General features: G+C 39.2%; 1 protein-coding gene across 1 annotated transcript in view; it reads left to right on the plus strand.

Annotated features, from left to right (window-relative positions):
• Positions 1-17,830, plus strand: part of MAP1B (microtubule associated protein 1B) — a 76,343-nt gene that overhangs the window by 43,658 nt on the left and 14,855 nt on the right. Inside the window, exons 3-4 of the mRNA XM_053932942.1 lie at positions 7,588-7,670; positions 11,247-11,387. Of these exons, the coding sequence (XP_053788917.1) occupies positions 7,588-7,670; positions 11,247-11,387 (224 nt within the window). The remainder of the gene's footprint in view (positions 1-7,587; positions 7,671-11,246; positions 11,388-17,830) is intronic.

Genomic DNA, 17,830 nt, shown 5'->3' on the forward strand with positions numbered 1-17,830 from the left:
AGGGTCCATTAAATAAGAAATCCATTATGGCATAGCTTAGTTTTTAAAATGTTCCATATTCTCAAAAATATGAAATTGTGACATACTTGCAGAACCAAAAGGATTGTCTAGGTACAGCACTCTAGTTGGCTTCTAAAGCTTCGTGTTTCTGTTTCCATATGACCTTGGAAATTGTTTCCCTATGTGTATTTTATGGGATTAAAATTCTGTCACACTTATCAGATCTGTTCTAAAGGTAAAATAAATTGTAATTGTTCAGAGATCACAGTGTCTATAGAGTTATATCTACAAAACCAGTATGTAGAAATATTCTGCAACACAATTAAGATACATATTTCAGGGAAGCCACTCTGAAACTGTGAATATTTTGGAGGAAGATCTTAAATTTTAATTATCTGGAGCATTAATAAGTGCTATATGTTGCCTTGAAAATAATGGAAATGCTATATAATTAATATAGAAAGAATCAAAGGGCAAAGCAATTATTAATTGAGCAGTCCTCTAGCATCTCTGAAACTGCATGTTTCAAAGTTGGAGGAGTGATTCATGAGGGAGATAGTGGCTTCAGGTAAATGAATTTGTGGTGAAAGCCCATGTCAGATGCTTGAGTTGAAAAGAGGTGTTGTCTTCTCAAAGCTACACTGACTACAGCTGTGATGTTGGTCAAGGCAGTTCTTGACTAGGAACATTGCTTAGCCCTCTAATAAATACCCATCACTCTTTCTTCCCTTTCTGCCCTGGTGTTAAACAACTCTGTTCTCTAAACACTCATTTTTTTTCCTCTTTCTGTAATCATAGAAGATCATTTCTTGGAGTAGGATCATAAAGCTGCACACTCCTTTTGGAAAGTATAATTCCAAGTGTTTCAGTTCATATTTATGTCCTGTGCTTACTATCCTCTTGCTGAAATCACAGTGCTGCTAAATACTTGTGTACAAGGCTACTGGGATTTAAGCTTTGCTTGTCATGTGAATTGTACATTACACAGGTCAATGGAAGAAGAGAAAATACAGAGTTCAGAGACAGCCATGCAAGGCTGTGGCATTATATGAAAAAGCAAAGATTGTTGCCAGGGACCTGTTGTCTCTACAAATTGCATAATTTCCCCAGAAAGATAAAATCTTATGTATTGGGAATAATTGGTTGTCATAGGATAGATCAGGAATATTTCCTAATCCAAGAAGTATTCCAAACAATCAAAGATTGCCACTCATTTCACAAAGAGGCTGGTTAATGCTCCACAGCAATAACTTGTTGCTGAACTCATTGAGCAAATTGATGCTGTTGACTGACAATTTGGTGTATTTTTTCTTAAGCAAAGTCGAGGGTTAACCTATTTATTGGGCATTGGATTTCACTACTGTTGCAAGTTCAGCATATAAACAGCAAGTGGGTTTTTTTTGACTCTAATTTTATTGAGGTCTTCAGAAGTATTGGTTTTAAATTTCACTTCTGTCCAGAGACTCAGTGAAATCAATAATGAAACCTAGGCTACTTGGTTCAGTTTTCCATCTTTTGGGAGATAAATCTATTTTAGTAGACATTAATATCATAATATGTAAACTTTTCTTGTTATTTTACTTAGACTTATTTGCTTCAATGTTTCAGGGTAGTCTTTGATTTTTAATGCTTTAGAAGTCCTTCATAGTGTCCTGTAATTGTAAAATATCAAGAATTATGTGAGAAATACCATTTTCTGAAGGTGAGAATGAGAGTTGAGAGTACTAATTTGCCCAACACTAACAGATGGGAGTGAAAGGGCAGTTTGTTTCTACTTGATAAATGGCTGTATTTTGAAAGCAGATTAGATGTCACACAAAGTTAGCAGACATGGAAGAAATCAATATTTAGTGTGAAAAAAATGATACAATTAGTCTGTTGATCAACAGGGTGTGAAAAAGGTGATGTAATGTCTTGGATTAATTTCAGGATATTTCAGGGCAAATGGTCGCAGAGCACTGAGGTCCCTGCAATCACTTGCAGTTCTTGCAACAGGTCCTAGCACAGCTCAGTTCATAAGTCTGCAAGTATTAGAGATTAAAGTTTGAGGCAGAAAATTTGAATACAGCTATGAAAATTAGTGCAAACAGGTCAACTTGCATTCTCTCACTGCTGTCTAAGAGTTCTGAGCAAGGATTGGTGAACTGAGTTTGTGTACAGTAACTGGAGGCTGAATCTTGCAGTCACTGTTCAGACTACATAATCATCTTCTGTCTAGCCTCCCACTTTCAGGACTCTGTTATTATCTGAAGGTGTAAACCCAAATGAGATCTGACAGATAAGGACTTACCCAAAAACAAAAATGAAATTGTATGCAACAGGCTTTATTTCATTAAATAAATGTGAGCTTAAAAATGAAAAAAAATACAATACAATACAATGGAAAAATACAATACAATGAAGGACATTGCCTCTCAGGACTTGTAGTCAATAAATTGTTCAAAGTCAGATGTGGTTAGAAAACATGTTTAACTATCACCAGGTTGCAGCTGAACTAAATGAAATTCAAATATCAATTCCAGTTATGTGGGGAGAGGGAGAAAATAAACTAGAGATTTTTGCTTTCTGGATGTTCACAACACAGTTCAATATTCCAGCTGATCAGATGCAAGGAAGATTAACCTGACTTTGCAGAGATAACACATAATTCCCTATAAAAAGCATGTAACATTAGATATAAATCTGAACCTACCATCATAGCAGCATCCTGAGCAAGCAGGTTTAAATGATGGTAAGGAAAACAGTCACATTTTCTAGTTCTTTACAATGAAAAATGAAAGTGTAATTCTTACAAATCTTTGTCTCCATCACAGGGCTCAGCAATTTTAACTCATTATTAGACTTGTTCCACAGCTGTCACATCAGCTCAGAATCCTAGTGGGATTTTATTTTCACCTAGAAATGTGTAAAATATTCTGATATTCGTGCATATATAGGAGTTATAGCTGGAAAAAAAAATTATTATACCGTCCTTGCTGACAGCCTAAATTTAAGAAGCCATGGGGCTGAATTGAGCCCTGGAGGCAGTGAATCCATCTTCTCTGGCATAAATGAAGTTATGCCTGTGTTATGTATGCCCCATTGTGTCAGCTAGTTACAAGACTGAATGATTACTCTCCACAGTCCCTGGCATCACCTGCAGGGATTTCAGACCTTTCCTGGAAAGAGCTTTCTGAAGTCCTGTTCTGGTAGTCCAGTGCCTGGATATTAAACAGCTTGCTCTCCATCAGGTCTGCAAATAATTTTCTTCTTACTTGCAGATACAGAACTCAGGAGTTTTACAGCATCAGAGTTTGCTTTGGTGACTGTAAAATCACTACCTTGCTCAGTGGCTCAGCAGCTCAGTGGTTGGACACACCTATTTCTCCAGCTTGCAGTTTAGTTCAGCAGGAAGCTTAGCATGCTTTGGTATCCCTTTCTCAACAAAGAAGGTGAAGAGGATGGAGTGCTCCATATCATTTTTTGCAAGATTTCTTCAGATAACTGATAGTCTGCTATAAAAGGGTATCTTGTTCCTTTCTCTATGGTCTGAAATTGATGTTGCAATGTAGTGCCTCCAGGCAAACAGGATATTTAGGGCTGGTCACAATTACAGTATTATTTGACAATTTATACCCATTGATCTTTGCATTGAAAACAAGGAAAAATATATTTATTCACTTAGTAGAAGACACAGCAACCATCAGATAACAAGTCGTCCAGACTCTGAATACTCTGTTGATAATATAGAACAACCACAAAGAGCCCAAAGTTAATACATCTGTTTTTGGAAGACAAATTTGAAGCACAGACTAGAAATAGCAGATGAAATAGTGAGCAGTTTGAAGTTACTTAAAATGTATGAGTTATTAGATTACTGTGCAAGGGATAAACTTCCAATGACCTTCATAAGACATAATTTTTGAACATCAGTTATTGCTTCCCAGCACAGTGGCAGACATGTTCCAATACTGTCTTTCAAGAGGCTAAGCTTCCCTTGGAATTTTAGGGATGGATGTTTTATGGTTCATTTTGGAGGATTTCTCCCCTCAATGTCTGGAAATTTCTCCACAAGACCAGGGGCAGCTGGGGGAACCTGGGCATTGAGGGTACTTACAAATGCAGAGCACTTCAGATTTCTAGCTGCAGAGAGGTCACTGCATATTCATGGTGTGTGGGAAGTTCACTGGCCAGCCTTGCAAGCTGTGCCACCTGTAAATACCACCCAGCATGGTGGCTGACGTAACACAGCCACAGTCATGTCTTCTGGTGATGAAATGAGACTTTGAAGTTCTTTACAATGAAAAATGAAAGATGTTTAAAGTTGCCAAAGAAATGTGTTTGAATGCCAGATCAGGTGTCAGTTACCATCTTCAGGGGGAAGGCATACTTCCAGGGAGAATACTCCTTTCACCCTTTCTGCCAAGAATTACTACAGGAAGGATGTGCCCGCTCTGTCTGTGTTTACTTTGTGCAGGAATTGTATTGATAGAGAGCAAGTGAATGTTGATGTCTACCTGGAGCAACAGGAGAAGCTGGTGGAAACCCCTCTATTGAGTAGCCTATTACTAGGCACACCCATGGGCTTGGTTGCACAGGCATGCCCGGGAAAAAATGTGTCAGTAGTGACTCTTGGTTAAACAAAACTTAAATGAGGACTTGATTTCTTTCCCCTGCCATTCATTTGCACTTTGTTTTTGCACAAATTTAACATAGTCACTGTTAAAAGTGCCCCTCATGTTTATGCTGCTTGATTGGACTGAAAAAATTTACTGGGTAAGTTAAGAAAACTGTTCTGTCACTTTTCTAGGAAATGTGACTAACACTGTCTCCATCTCAATAATCACACAATAAATGTCATTGATATTTGGACGAGTAGGGGGGCATTAGGATCCTATGGGCATAGAAACTGGATTGATGAGTGCAATTTTAAGTAATTTTCACATGCTGTTTAATTCTCTCTGATCTTGTTCTGAATCAAACAGCTGCCAGACTCTTTGCTCATATCAGTTTTTAATGTGAAACTTTAATTAATAAAGTCAAAAGATAGGCAGATACTTGGATTTCTTACAAACACAAATCATATTTATATATTAAAGTCTTTAGAAGGGGCTTTAACTTGCTTACTAGAAACTGTAGGCAGGTAAAATCTATCTACCCAACCACTTCCCTGCAATGTGGAAGTTTCTTCCTTTCTTCCTCTGTCAAATCACAGAAATGATCTGTCATGTGTAGAGAGAGGCTACAAAAATCAACTAAAGCAACTCCAGATGTACACAAGTCTCAAGTTCTCCCACTCCCATCTGTAATTCAGTAAGTCTCTTACCAGTTTATGAGATGCTGTTGCTGCTCTCTGCTCCCACACTGTTCTAATTAATTTTGGTCTGATAAAACTATTCCCATGGGAGACTTTCCTTCATTCCAGCTGAACATCTCAGGATATCAATCTGGGCAGCAAGCCTGCATTACTCTTACAAAATTGCAAATAGTTTTTCAAAGTCTTTCCTATTTGTCAGGCAGTGACATGGGACTGTGTTACTGACATCAGCAAGTTGCTGCAAACTTCCCAATTGTTCCTGGGATGGGAGCCCTCATAGTGACTCACACCCTGCCAGCGCAGGGTCCCCACCCTGCATGGTAATCAATAACATGTTTATCCCAAGGAGTTGAAGAGGGAGAGAGTCACACTTGCATCTCTGAGTGGGCACTGTGCACGTGGTGCAGACAACTTGCCTGCCTCTGGAGATCAGTCTCAGGGCCTGTGAACCCACACAAACACTAGAGCAGGATGTCTGGTAGGATGAAAGTAACCACTACTGGTGTTGGTCAGCAGGAGCTGTGACTCCTCAGGTAAAATGCTTCCCAGCTACACAGACACACAACTTGGAGCAGCTTCAGCTAAGTCCAAAGTATGTGCTTTTAGCCCAATTAAAGCTGTGCATTTTTGTCTAACTTTGCATGTGGCCTTTTTTTTCTACCTGTGTTTAATGTGTTAATATGTTCATGAGGCTTAGTCTAGCCTGAAGCAAAGTATGTGTTCAGTGTCACAAACTATTAAGCAAGAAATTTCAGTGTCTTCTAAAGGGTTCCTTTCATTTCCTTAATAAGATTCAATAAACTCTGCCTAATCTCTTAATTTAAGGGAAAACTGACAAACAACTAAAATATCAGAGCACAGAGCATTTTCGGAAGACATTTTATTGGGTGTTTTATTGACTGTATCTATATATGTGCATTTCTGATAGGCAAGGAAGCAAAACTTTAAAAAGAAATTGAATTGCAAAGGGTAATATCAGAATTGGGTGTTGCAGAGGGAATGAGACCTGCCCTCTTTCCCTTCTGTAATACATAATTTGTATCCTCCTTTCAAAGAACTATAGCAGAAAGAATATATGTTAAGAAAAATAGGTTTATTCAAACTAAGTAGATATTTATCCCTAAGTTTCTAGGCACTGTCATCCACATGAGAATAGATTACAACCCTATCTCACATTTTACTTGAGAGCTCTATTTTCCTTCTCCTTCACTTTCTGTCGTTTGGTTGTAAACTCACATGCTTATAAATGTAGAAATTCCCCAGAGCAACAGTGACAGATGCAGCACAGTGGGAGCTCAGGGGGCAAGGAGGAGGAAGAAGGCAGGACTGGTGCAGGCAAATCAGTGAGGAAGGAAGAGGCCATCCCTGGGGCAGGTAGGGCAGCACCAAGCCTGCCCCAGCTAGGGACACTGTGGGAATGGCTGACTGCCCCTTCTCTCACACAATGCTCTCAGCCACGTGGAGCTCCTTTCAGCCTAAGTGTCCTCAGCCTTGTTAATTTATGTCTCTTTACAGGGGAGGTTTTCTAAGTTGGCAAATAGGTCTGTGTCCCATACTCCCTTTTAAGCCTAATTAATTATTTTAATTGATTAATACTGCGCCAAGCAGTTTGCTCAGAAGGGACAGCTCTTCTGTTTTTTTGGACTAATTCCTAGTCTGGATTTCTGAATGACAATCCAGTGCTAATTAATTCTCACAGAAAGAGACTCTGATAAGAACTTGCCAATTAACATAAGAGAGGGGAGGAAATCAACAGTCCTATTTTGTTTTTCTGGCATTCACTTCCAGTCAGATGAATATCACTATTAAATACAGAGATAAACTAAGTACGAAAGCCAGTAGGCTGTGAGGCTGCTCCAAACTTGCCCAGACTTTACTAATTCAGGATCTAGATGTTAATTTTATGCCCTGTCACTCTTGTTGCTTGACATTGCTTGCTACAGCTTTTGTAAGCAGGAGATAAAGTAGGGCAGCATGGCAAATGTCTACCCATCCCCATAGGGAACTTTTTGCAGTGTTCCAGTGTTAATCAATACCAGTGGAAGGCTGAAGGGAGCATTTTTGCAGCATAGGTTCTAGTTTTCACTTGGTTTGTCAGGGTCAGATGCTCAGCTGATGATGGTTACTCCCTTACCTGCACCAGTTCTGTGAGAACAAGGTGTGTTATGGGTACTCCTTCAGATAGGTCAGCCAGAAGGCTGTCACACAGTGAGATACACAGCAAATTCAAGTCCTGGTCTGTACTGCAACAGTTGAATTTAATTTTTCTTTTTTCCTCTCTGCACTTGCAGGTCAGAAGATTCTTCACCACAGAAGTGATGTCTTAGAAACTGTGGTCCTCATCAATCCCTCAGATGAAGCAGTTAGTACTGAGGTAAGTAAGAAATACTTTGTTGAACATGTCATGAAAGCTCCATTAAGTGGACATGATGAGGGCACTGAGGCAGATGTAGTTGAGGTGATTATGGAGCATCAGTCACTTTCTGCCAGCTTAGAGACTGACAACCTCAAATTCTATTTTTCAAAGTCTTAGCAGACAATGAGAGCAGGTTTTGACTGTGAATGAAAGGGTATATTTGGAATAAATATAATGAAAATGTCACCCATCCCTTGATCTTTTCCCTGGTTTCCCAGACTTCTAACAAATTGTCAGAAGGATGGGGCAGAAACACGCCTCTGATCCCAGTGTTCCTTTTCTCATAATGCATCAAATTCTCTTCTTGATGGAGTGGAGGCAGCTGTGGTTTAGATTTTTTTTTTTTTTGCCATTGTTTGGTAGCTTTAGATGCCTATTTTACATATGAAGAAAGTGTCCAAAGGTGCCCAGGGCCAAATTTGGGTCTGAGAGAATTATCAGCTCTGTGGTGGTGACTCTAGGTTGATCTATCTGTCCTTCAAAAAGCATGTGACATGATTAGTGAACCCTAGAGAATGCCCATAAGAGGACTGCCAATTCCTCATGAACTCAGCAGAGTCAAAGAACTGATTGTGTAGCTCAAAGACAAAATTGATTTATTTCGCTAGTGAGAAGGTTGAAATAATAGGGATAATTGCATTGCTGGTCTGTGATGGGAAGCACTGCCACAGTCTAATTTCTTTTGGGATATAAAGCAGTTCTGCTGGTGGTCACTGGTGAAAAACCTATTTTGCTGTCAATTGTTAAATGATGTTGAACACAACAGAAGAAAGGACTCCAAAATAAACAAAGTTTCCGAACCTGTAGAAGTTTAAAAAGCCACCTTAGTCAATGGGAACTTACTAAAATTCAGTATGTGAAAATCTCTTACAAGCCATTAGAGGTGCTTGGTGAGGACAAGGGGGTCACCAGGATAGCAACTCTATGCATTCATTCTGAGTAAAAAGCCATCAAATATGTGCATGTGTGAAGGGGTGGAAGAGATGAAAAACTGCCAAAAGCCAGGAAATGCTGTTTCTGTTACTGTTGCTTGTCGTTCCTTTGATGGATGACTGCATGGAAGAACATGATCTGACACCCATTAATGGTTTCTGAACCCTGGGCTTACTCTGTTGGCTCTGGAAAATGTTTAGCTATGTTACTGTAAATGTCATCTCACAAGACTGTGGGAGGTGATCTTTGCTTTCATCCTGCCAAACTGGTCGCAGTCAGACAGATGAGATTTAACTTGGCTGGCTAAGCAAGGCTCTGAATAGACACAGTTCAGAAAGAGACAATCAAAAAGAGGTGTCAGAATTAAATCAGAGGTTGGAGCAGACATACTTTGTTCGCTATGGCAAATAGAAAACTTAATTTCATATATCAGAGATTTCCATGGTGGATCTGAGGGAGGCAGAGATATACATGAAGCTGTGACTTTATCAGATGAGGAACTGGAATCTATTCACTCAAGAAAAAAACAATACACACAAAGAAAAGGAAAAAAAGAAAAAAAAAAAGGTAAAACAACAGCATAAAAAAGAAAGCCAAGCCAACAAAAAAAAAAAAAAATACAATATACCTGGTAACTTGGCTGTTAATAGCCTTACCTGGTGGTAGTCCACACATGATGGTGCCCAAAGCTCCTGTCATGTCCTGTCAAATGCCAAACACCTCCCATAAAAAAGAGGCCCAAAGGGAGAGAGATTGTTGTTTCCTGAAGAAAACCCTGATGAACATTTACTTCTGTTTAGGAAGTCCCCACTCCATTACTTTAATGTTCCTATGACAATACTGTGTCATATGTACCATATCATGAGAAACCACTGATCTGCTGATGTGCTGGTCTCTGTTCACACTCCATCTCAATCTCTGTTTTGACTGAGCCTACATCTTGCTGTGCACTTCCTTCAACAAGTTTTGAACTTTAACCAGCAGTTAAATTGAATGGAATCATCACCTTGCAGTATTTCTTCTAAAATTAAGTGGTCTTGAAATCAGGAGACAAATTTCTGATCATCCTTCAAAAAACCTTATTTGTACCCAGACACAGAATTTATGTGTCTCTTAAGGTCTTCCATGTGTATACATTATGATCTGTAATCTGAAAATATTTATTTACTTACTTTCTTGGCATAGTTTGCTAACTCTGCAAAATGTACTTTATTGTCAATTAATAAAATAAGTTGAAGGGGAATTGTATGACAGTCAAATATCAGTGATTCACAAGTCAGGAAGTAGTGATATGTTGGAAAACCTGATGAGGTTACACAAAGGTTGTCAGATTGATAAACACTGCTGGCAGCAACAAAAGAAAACTTAGAAGAGGAAGCCACTTCTGATACAGTTTTAATAGAGTGAAAACAGAGAAGATTTGAGTAATGCACATCAGACAAATGTTTGCACTTATTATATTTTTGTCTGAAATAGAAATAGATACACTAAATCCATGCATGATATTTCTGAATTTATAATAATTTAGTGCAACTAGTGACCAGCATTAGTCCTACATTTAATTAAAGGAACTTTTTGCTGCTCAGTATCAGGGTCATTTATTTAATAAAATAACAGTGAAGACATGGTAGAGTTGGGATCTTCTTTGAGATATATACTCTCCAGCATGTTTTTCCTCAGTGTACTGGAAACATGAGTTGTTCAGCAGAGATTCAGGTTAAACCTCCCTGGCTCAGCCTCCCGGCATTCACAAGAGTTATTTAGAAAAATTGATTGCTTAACAATCAATATAAACCTTGGAAAGAATATCTTGCTAGGAGAGCTAAGCTGATTGTGTCATCTCCATGGAGATGGAGCTTGGTGCATTATCATGTGGAGTTGTCCCAGAGGGAATCTGCTCATTTGCTCACTTAGTTTAATATGTGGATAGCCTAGTTCTGAAATCACTCTTCTGGTTTGATTTAATTCTTCCTTAATAGAGGAATTACTGCACTTGAAATTCGTAGCTTACCATAGACTGAGTTGGTATTTCAGTGTTCGGTAAGACTTTTGAAGTATTTGCAAAGCATTTGCTCAACAGTATAGAACCTTATACAGGTTTTGTTTGTCCTAAATTTAGAATATATGGCTTTCTCTTAGCATACATATAAATCTCCCCCTTGGGAGTGGTAAGCAAGAACAATTAGTAGCTGTAGTGAGGGTCAAGTAAAGTAATAAGCATGTGCTTGTAAGTAGTTTACCAAGGTTATCCTGATACAATTCCGTAAAAGTATACCAAGAACTATAATATGAGTAAGTTTGTTGTTAAAATAATGATTTCTTCATTCAGGCTGTATTCTGTTCTGCTCCTTGCTGCTTTTTCCATGTCATTAATTTATTCTTCATACCTTCTTTCTAACTGCATCTTGGCCCTCCTTTTTTTTTTCATGTTTCCCCTTTCTCATTGTCTTTTGTAAACAGCAGTATAACTCCATAATGCTTTGGGAGTCCTGTTCCAGAGATTGGTTGTAAATCAGGAGAGATAAAGTGTGTGTTCTCAGTGGACTATAGAAACACATGGTCACTCATACATTATTGATGTATTTCTCTTCTTCACTCTAGGTGCGCTTAATGATCACAGATGCTGCAAGGCACAAGCTCCTGGTTCTAACTGGTCAGTGTTTTGAAAATACAGGAGAACTCATTCTTCAGTCAGGGTCCTTCTCCTTCCAGAACTTCATTGAGATCTTCACAGATCAAGAGGTATGTTTAGAAATGTGTCTTCCATGCATTGTTACTTGCTGGCAGAGATTCCTAGAAGACCAAAAGTCTAAAACTGTCTTGTTAGAGTTACCATAGGCAGCCTGGTGCTGCTGCTCTTTACTCTTTATTATAGGCTTTCTTGCAAAACATTTATTTATTTTACTTTAGATTTAATGTAAATTGCTTAACAAAATAATTAAATATTAATTTGGGAAATTAAATTACAACTTTTGGAAAATCAAGGAGACAGTGGAAGGAGATAGTGCTGTGTTTAAAATACACAAGTTGCTAATCTAAGGTGCACATACAAAGTAGTCAAATTGAACTTGACACCAGGTTCTTGCCTGTGGCTAATTAGCAAGTGGCATTAGTAAGACAGAGGGTAGTTATTAGAATAACTGTAATTTTTTTCACCATCTACCTGCTTAACTTTTTTATAGTAGTGTCTAAAATATGGCCAGTGACTCTGTAAAACTTGTTGTTTTTACACACCAAAATGATAAGCATTAAATATACCAGTATTTACCATTAGTTTCATGAGTTCTTACTTTGCTCTCTTCCTTAATGTACTCTGTCTGAAAGTTCCCATAGGGCAGGAATCCATAGTAAACAAACTGTCATACTTAATTTGGCTGCCATGTAAAGTATATATTTAAATAAACTGTATGGCTGCATCCATACAAATTTAGTTTCCACTGTTAATTAGAAGCATGTCAGTAGGCTGAGGTTTGAAAGTTCAGCATTGAAATAGCATTGTTTGTGTGAGCTCTAGTTTGACCTTACTGTATCCATATAATCTATTCTCAAAGCCTCTTTGTTCAGCAAATGGTTGGGGAAACAGCTGGATTCCTGCTCTCTGAGACAGTCCTAAAATTCACTGGCACTTCTCAGAGTTACTTTTCTATGAAATTACAAACTCAAATTCCTTATGTCTGCCTAATTAGTGACACATAATTACTTCATGATTACATGCAAAACTAGGGGCAAATGCTACCATTACCTTTAGGAAACAAAATTATTGCTTGGAAAGTTGAAGGATGGGGGTTGTCCATGAGTTGCAGATGCTGTGGGATTGCTGTAGCGGTGGGTGTTCGGGACACACTCCCATGAGCAATGAATAAGGCTTATTTGGTTCATCTCTGTGGCTGGCAGTGTGCTCACCAGCCAGCTGGCATGGCTCTCAGCAAGTGTTGGCTTCTAGCCTATTGTTTCTGAAGCCTCGGGGTCTCAGTGTGTCTGCAAGCTTTCAAAAAACCAAAGAAAGATCATGTTTGTCATCCTGCAGTTCATGTGTGCAATCTTTTTTAAAAATTGAAAAAAAATTAGGAAAAAAGGTCTAGAAAAAGTGGTTACTGGTTTTCTATGTGGTAACAAGATGAAAGAATTACTGCTGTCCTGATCCTAGTGGACTTGGCAGTGCCAGATTTATAGTTGGACTCAATGATCTTAAGGGTCTTTGGCAACCTAAACAATTCTATGATTCTATGACCATAAAAGGTCATAAGTGTTTCTGGCCTCTGCCCATTTTTACTTTACTGGGCCAAGCCTGAATGTGCTGTCAAAGAATGTGCTTGCAAATAAGTAAATACTTAATAAATACACTTCGGGAAATACTTGTATAAAGTCTAATTCAGAAATCTGTCTCTAGCATGCAGAAGGCTCTTCAGGAAAAGACTGAAATCAGGATTTTCAATTTATCCTATGTGGGAAGGTGTAAAATGTCCCATTCCCCTGCTTCTGCAACAACAGCTAGAACAGGAAGGTCTTTCGTTGTACCTTTGTGACTCAGGGTACAAAGTAATAACCACGTTTTCTCTGAGCAGCCAACTTACTGTTTGTCTTCACTTTAAAACTCAAGCATTCCTCAATAGATATCTTTTAATGCTTAAAAAGATTTATTCAGGTTTACAGGTATATTTCTTTGCTCACACATTGGTTTTGAATTTGGAGAAGAGGAGGCGTTACTACATCTTTGTGTTACTGTCTATCCCTAGTGTCGCCATTTGAAATTCAAATCCATTGATTCTTTTCTGAGGCATGACTGAATTTGCTATTCTCAACAGATACAATCTGTGCCTGGAATAAACTTTCTTTAATTTTTCATTAGCCTGGCTTACAGTGGTTTAACACTGTCTGCATTATGCATGCCAACTTTAAGGAGCAAAAAAGTCAGAATTTAGAAGTATGAAGCAGAAATCCAGATATGGTATAATATAAACTGGAGAGGACTCACCCCAAACCTTGACACAGTATGTTCATTAGCCCAGTATGTTGTCATATATTTTTTTTTATCTAGAAAGAAAATTGGCCCTTTATGGGAAACAGTCTGTATTCCAGTTTTATTTCCTTGTGCATGCAGCAGACTTGGATTTATTTATTCAGAGGAAATTTTTTGTTACATTTGGGTCTCCCTAATAATGTGTTTTCAACCCAGACACATATCATAAGGAGTACTCTTGAGAATCTAAATCCATTTCAAAGCTGTCATCCGTGCTGCCTCTCTTTTCTTAATTCTGCAATAAACAACAGTAATGGTTCCCCTAGTGTCCTCATCTTTCAACCTTTTCAGCCTTTTCTCCATTTTTTCTTTCTGCTTTGTTTTATGTTTGCAGTCATTCAGATAGGGCCATATCTGACATATGGGTGAGACTTATTTATACTCCTGTCAAATGGGTTAGATACTCAGTAACAATGATACAGGAAGGTAGAAAATATTTATTTTGGGCTTTATTTATTGCTTGGTTGGACTGGTATTTTTAAAACAGCCACTGCATCTTTGTTGAATTCTATATTTGGGAAATACTAAAAAATAAGTTACATAACACAAAGAAAAAAGTGAGACCTACACACAGAGAGGCCCAAAGAGATCCAACACAATCGAACATCATTAATCTTTTATATATTAATTTCCTCTGTTGATACAGCTTGTGGCCCAAGAATTCCCAGTTATTCAGCTGTGGTGTTATCTATATCATCCTTATGAAAAAATGTTCTTCATTCTTGAATTGACAACTGAATTTCTGCAAAGAAGGTTATGGTATTTTGCATGATGATGTGCTGGCAGATTTTCCACTGACATTTTATATCTGAATTACTTCTTTATAGAATTTTTGTGGTCTCTTTGTTAAGGGCAAATAGAACAGAAATAAGCTACATTTAACTAAATTGTCAGTTAAAAAAAGTCAAATGAAAATATCTGTGGGACTGAGATAAGGTAAAATATGTCATACTTTTTCATGTTTGTCTACTTATCTGGGACCATCAAGTACTGTTTTTTACTTCAGAACCCTGGAATAAAAAATGGCTCTTCATACTGCGGCATGGAAATTCATATTTTCTTTGCCTTTATTGCAGCAGTTGGTTTTGGTACTAGAATGTTAAGTAATACTTAAATACTCAAAATTAATAGAATTACTCTAGATTTCAAATTTTGTGGTCCATGAATTTTAAATCAAACTAGTGACAAGAGCATTTTTAACCCTATCTTTTTTCCTTGATCTTTCTTTGGCTCTAGACCTTGGAATCTCAGAAGTACAAAACTTAGGATCATAGATTCATAGAATTGTTAAGGTTGGAAAAGACAAATTCACAGAATTGTTTGGGTTGGAAAAGATCTCAAAGATCATGAAGTCCAGGTCTTACCAAACACTTCCAAATTCAACACTAAACTATACCCCCAAGCACCACCATGTCTACAGACCATAAACACCTGCAGGGATGGTGACTCAACCACTTCCCTGGGCAATCTGGTTCAGTGTTTGACAACCCGTTTGGGGAAGAAATTTTCCCTCCTACCCAATCTGAACTTCCTCCGGTGCAATTTGAGACCATTTCTTCTCATCCTGTCATTTGTTACTTTTGAGAACAGACCGAGCCGCAGCCTGGCTACACCCTCCTTTCAGGCATTTGCAGAGAGCAATAAGCCTCCTTTTTTCCAGTCTAAACAACCTCAGCTTACTCAGCCACTCCTTGTCAGACTTGTCCTCCAGGCCCTTCACCAACTCTGTTGCCTTTCTCTCGACATGCTTAAGCTCATCTGTGTTTTCCTTGGAGAGAGGGGCCCAAAAACTTACAGTTATTTCCATTTCTGAAGTATTAACTCATTTCTTAATCACAAAATTACAAAATCATTAAGGTTAGAAGGGATGTTTGGAGATTATCCAGTCCAAGCACCCTGACAGGGCAGGGTCACCCAGAGCAGTTGATACAGAAACACGTCCAAGTGGATTTTGTATATATCCAGAGAGGTAGACTTCACAGCCCCCCTGGGCAGCCTGTTCCAGTGCTATGCCATCCTCAGCATAAAGAAGTTCTTCCTCATTTTGAAGTGGAACTCTTGTTTTAGCTTATGGCCATTGCTCCTTATCCTGTCACTGGCTACCATTGAAAAGGGTCTGGCACCATCCTCTTGACACCTGCCTTTGAGATATTTAATATGTATTGACAAGAACGTCTCTCAGACTTCTCTGGACTAAACAGGCCCAGCTCCATGTTCTCACCTCCTAAGAAAGATATTTCAGTCCCTTCATCATCACTGTGGCTTCTGCTGGAAACTCTGTAGCTCTTTGTCTTTCATGATCTGTGGAGACCAGAATTGAAAACAGCACTCCAGGCGTGGTCTCATTAAGGCTGAGTAGAGATCATCTCCCCCAGCCGGCTAGCTACACTCTTCCTGGTTGAAGGAATGGTGTTGGATTTTCAGGAGTGGAATGCCCTAGGGATACAATTTACCATCTTGGCCACAGGGACACATTGCTGGCGAATAGTCAATTTGTCATCCGCCAAGATTCTCAGGTCATTCTCTGTAGAGGTGCTTCCCAGCAGTTCAGCCTCCAGTCTGTTACTGGTACTTGGGGTTATACCTCCCCAGGTGCAGAACTCTGTATTTGCCTTTGTTGAACTTTATTCTCTACACCCAGTTCTCCAGCCTTTTGAGGTCATGCTGAATGGCAGCTCAGCCTTCAGGTGTATCAGCCACTCCCCACTGTACCATCAGCAAACTTGCTCAGGGTGCATTCCATCCCTTCATTCAGGTTGTCAATAAACAGTTTGAATATGACTGGATTCTCCTCAGCTGATCACAACTATCTGAGCTCTGCCATTCAGCTGGTCCTTGATATACCTCATTGTCTATTCATCTAACCCACATCTCCTGAGCTTACTTATGAGGATGTTATAGGAAATGGTGTGCAAATCCGTGCTGAAGTGGAGGCAGACAACATCCACTGCTCTCCCCTCCTTGACCTGTCCTGCTCTGCCATCATAAAAGGTGTCAGATTAGTCAGCATGATTTCCCCTTGGGGAATCCCTGCTGACTGCTCCTGATGACCTACTTTTCTTTTATTTGCTTGGTCATGATCTCCAGAATGATCTGTTTCATCACCTTTCGAGGAGTGGAAGTGAGGCTGACTGGCCAGAAGTTTCCTGGGTCCTTTTTCTTCCCATTTTTGAATACAGGAGTAGCACTGACTTTCCTCTAGTCATCAGTCATCATCCACCTCTCCTTTTCTCCATGATTTTTCAGAGTGCCTTAGCAACATCTGCCAGCTACCTCAGCACATGTGGGTGCATCTCATCAGGACCCATGGATTTATGGAAGTTATGTCTGCCCAGGTGATCTCTAATGCAACACCCTACAACCAAGAAAACTCTTCCTTTTCTCCAGCCTCCCTTATCTCCAAGATCTGAGGGCTGGCCTCAGCAGTAAATACTGAGGCAAAGAAGGCATTCATTTTTTCCACCTTCTCTAAGTCTTCCATGACCAGGAGACCAATCTGATTTATCAGTGACCCCTCATTTTCCTTATTCTTCCTTTGGCTGCTGATGTACTTGTAGAAGTCCTCGTTGCTGTCCTTGATGGCCCTTACCAGACTCAGTTCTAGGTGGGCCTTGACCTTCCTTGTTACATCCCTGCATATTCTGAATATGTTCCTATAGTTCTTCCATGTGGTCTGTGCCTTTTTTCACCTTCCATAAATTTCTTCCTTCTATTTGAGATTTACTAGAAGCTCCCTGCCTATCCATGCAGGTCTCCTGACCCCTTTGGCTGATTTATTGCTCATGGGAATGCACTGGTCTTGAGCTTGAAGGAAGGATGCTTGAGTATTGACCAACTCTCTTGGAGCCCCATATTTTCCAGAACTCTAAACCATGGAATTCTTCCAAGTAGTCTTTGAAGAGGTCTAAGTTCAGGATTCTAATCCTGCTTACTGCTTTGCTTCCTGACAAGATTCTGAGTTCCACCATCTCATGATCACTGTTCTGAAAAACTCTCCTGCAGCCACTCTTGATAAATCCGGGAGCAATACTGGCTTTTCAGGAGCTAGCCCACAGAAAGACCTGCACAAACAGTGGTGTGGTGGAATATATCCCATGAGAGAAGCAGAAAGGATGGCAACTGCCCTGGGGAGGATGCTGGCCTCCTCTGTGTTGCAGTTGCTCTC

The sequence above is a fragment of the Vidua chalybeata genome, chromosome Z, assembly GCF_026979565.1.
Source record: "Vidua chalybeata isolate OUT-0048 chromosome Z, bVidCha1 merged haplotype, whole genome shotgun sequence".
NCBI lineage: Eukaryota > Metazoa > Chordata > Aves > Passeriformes > Viduidae > Vidua > Vidua chalybeata.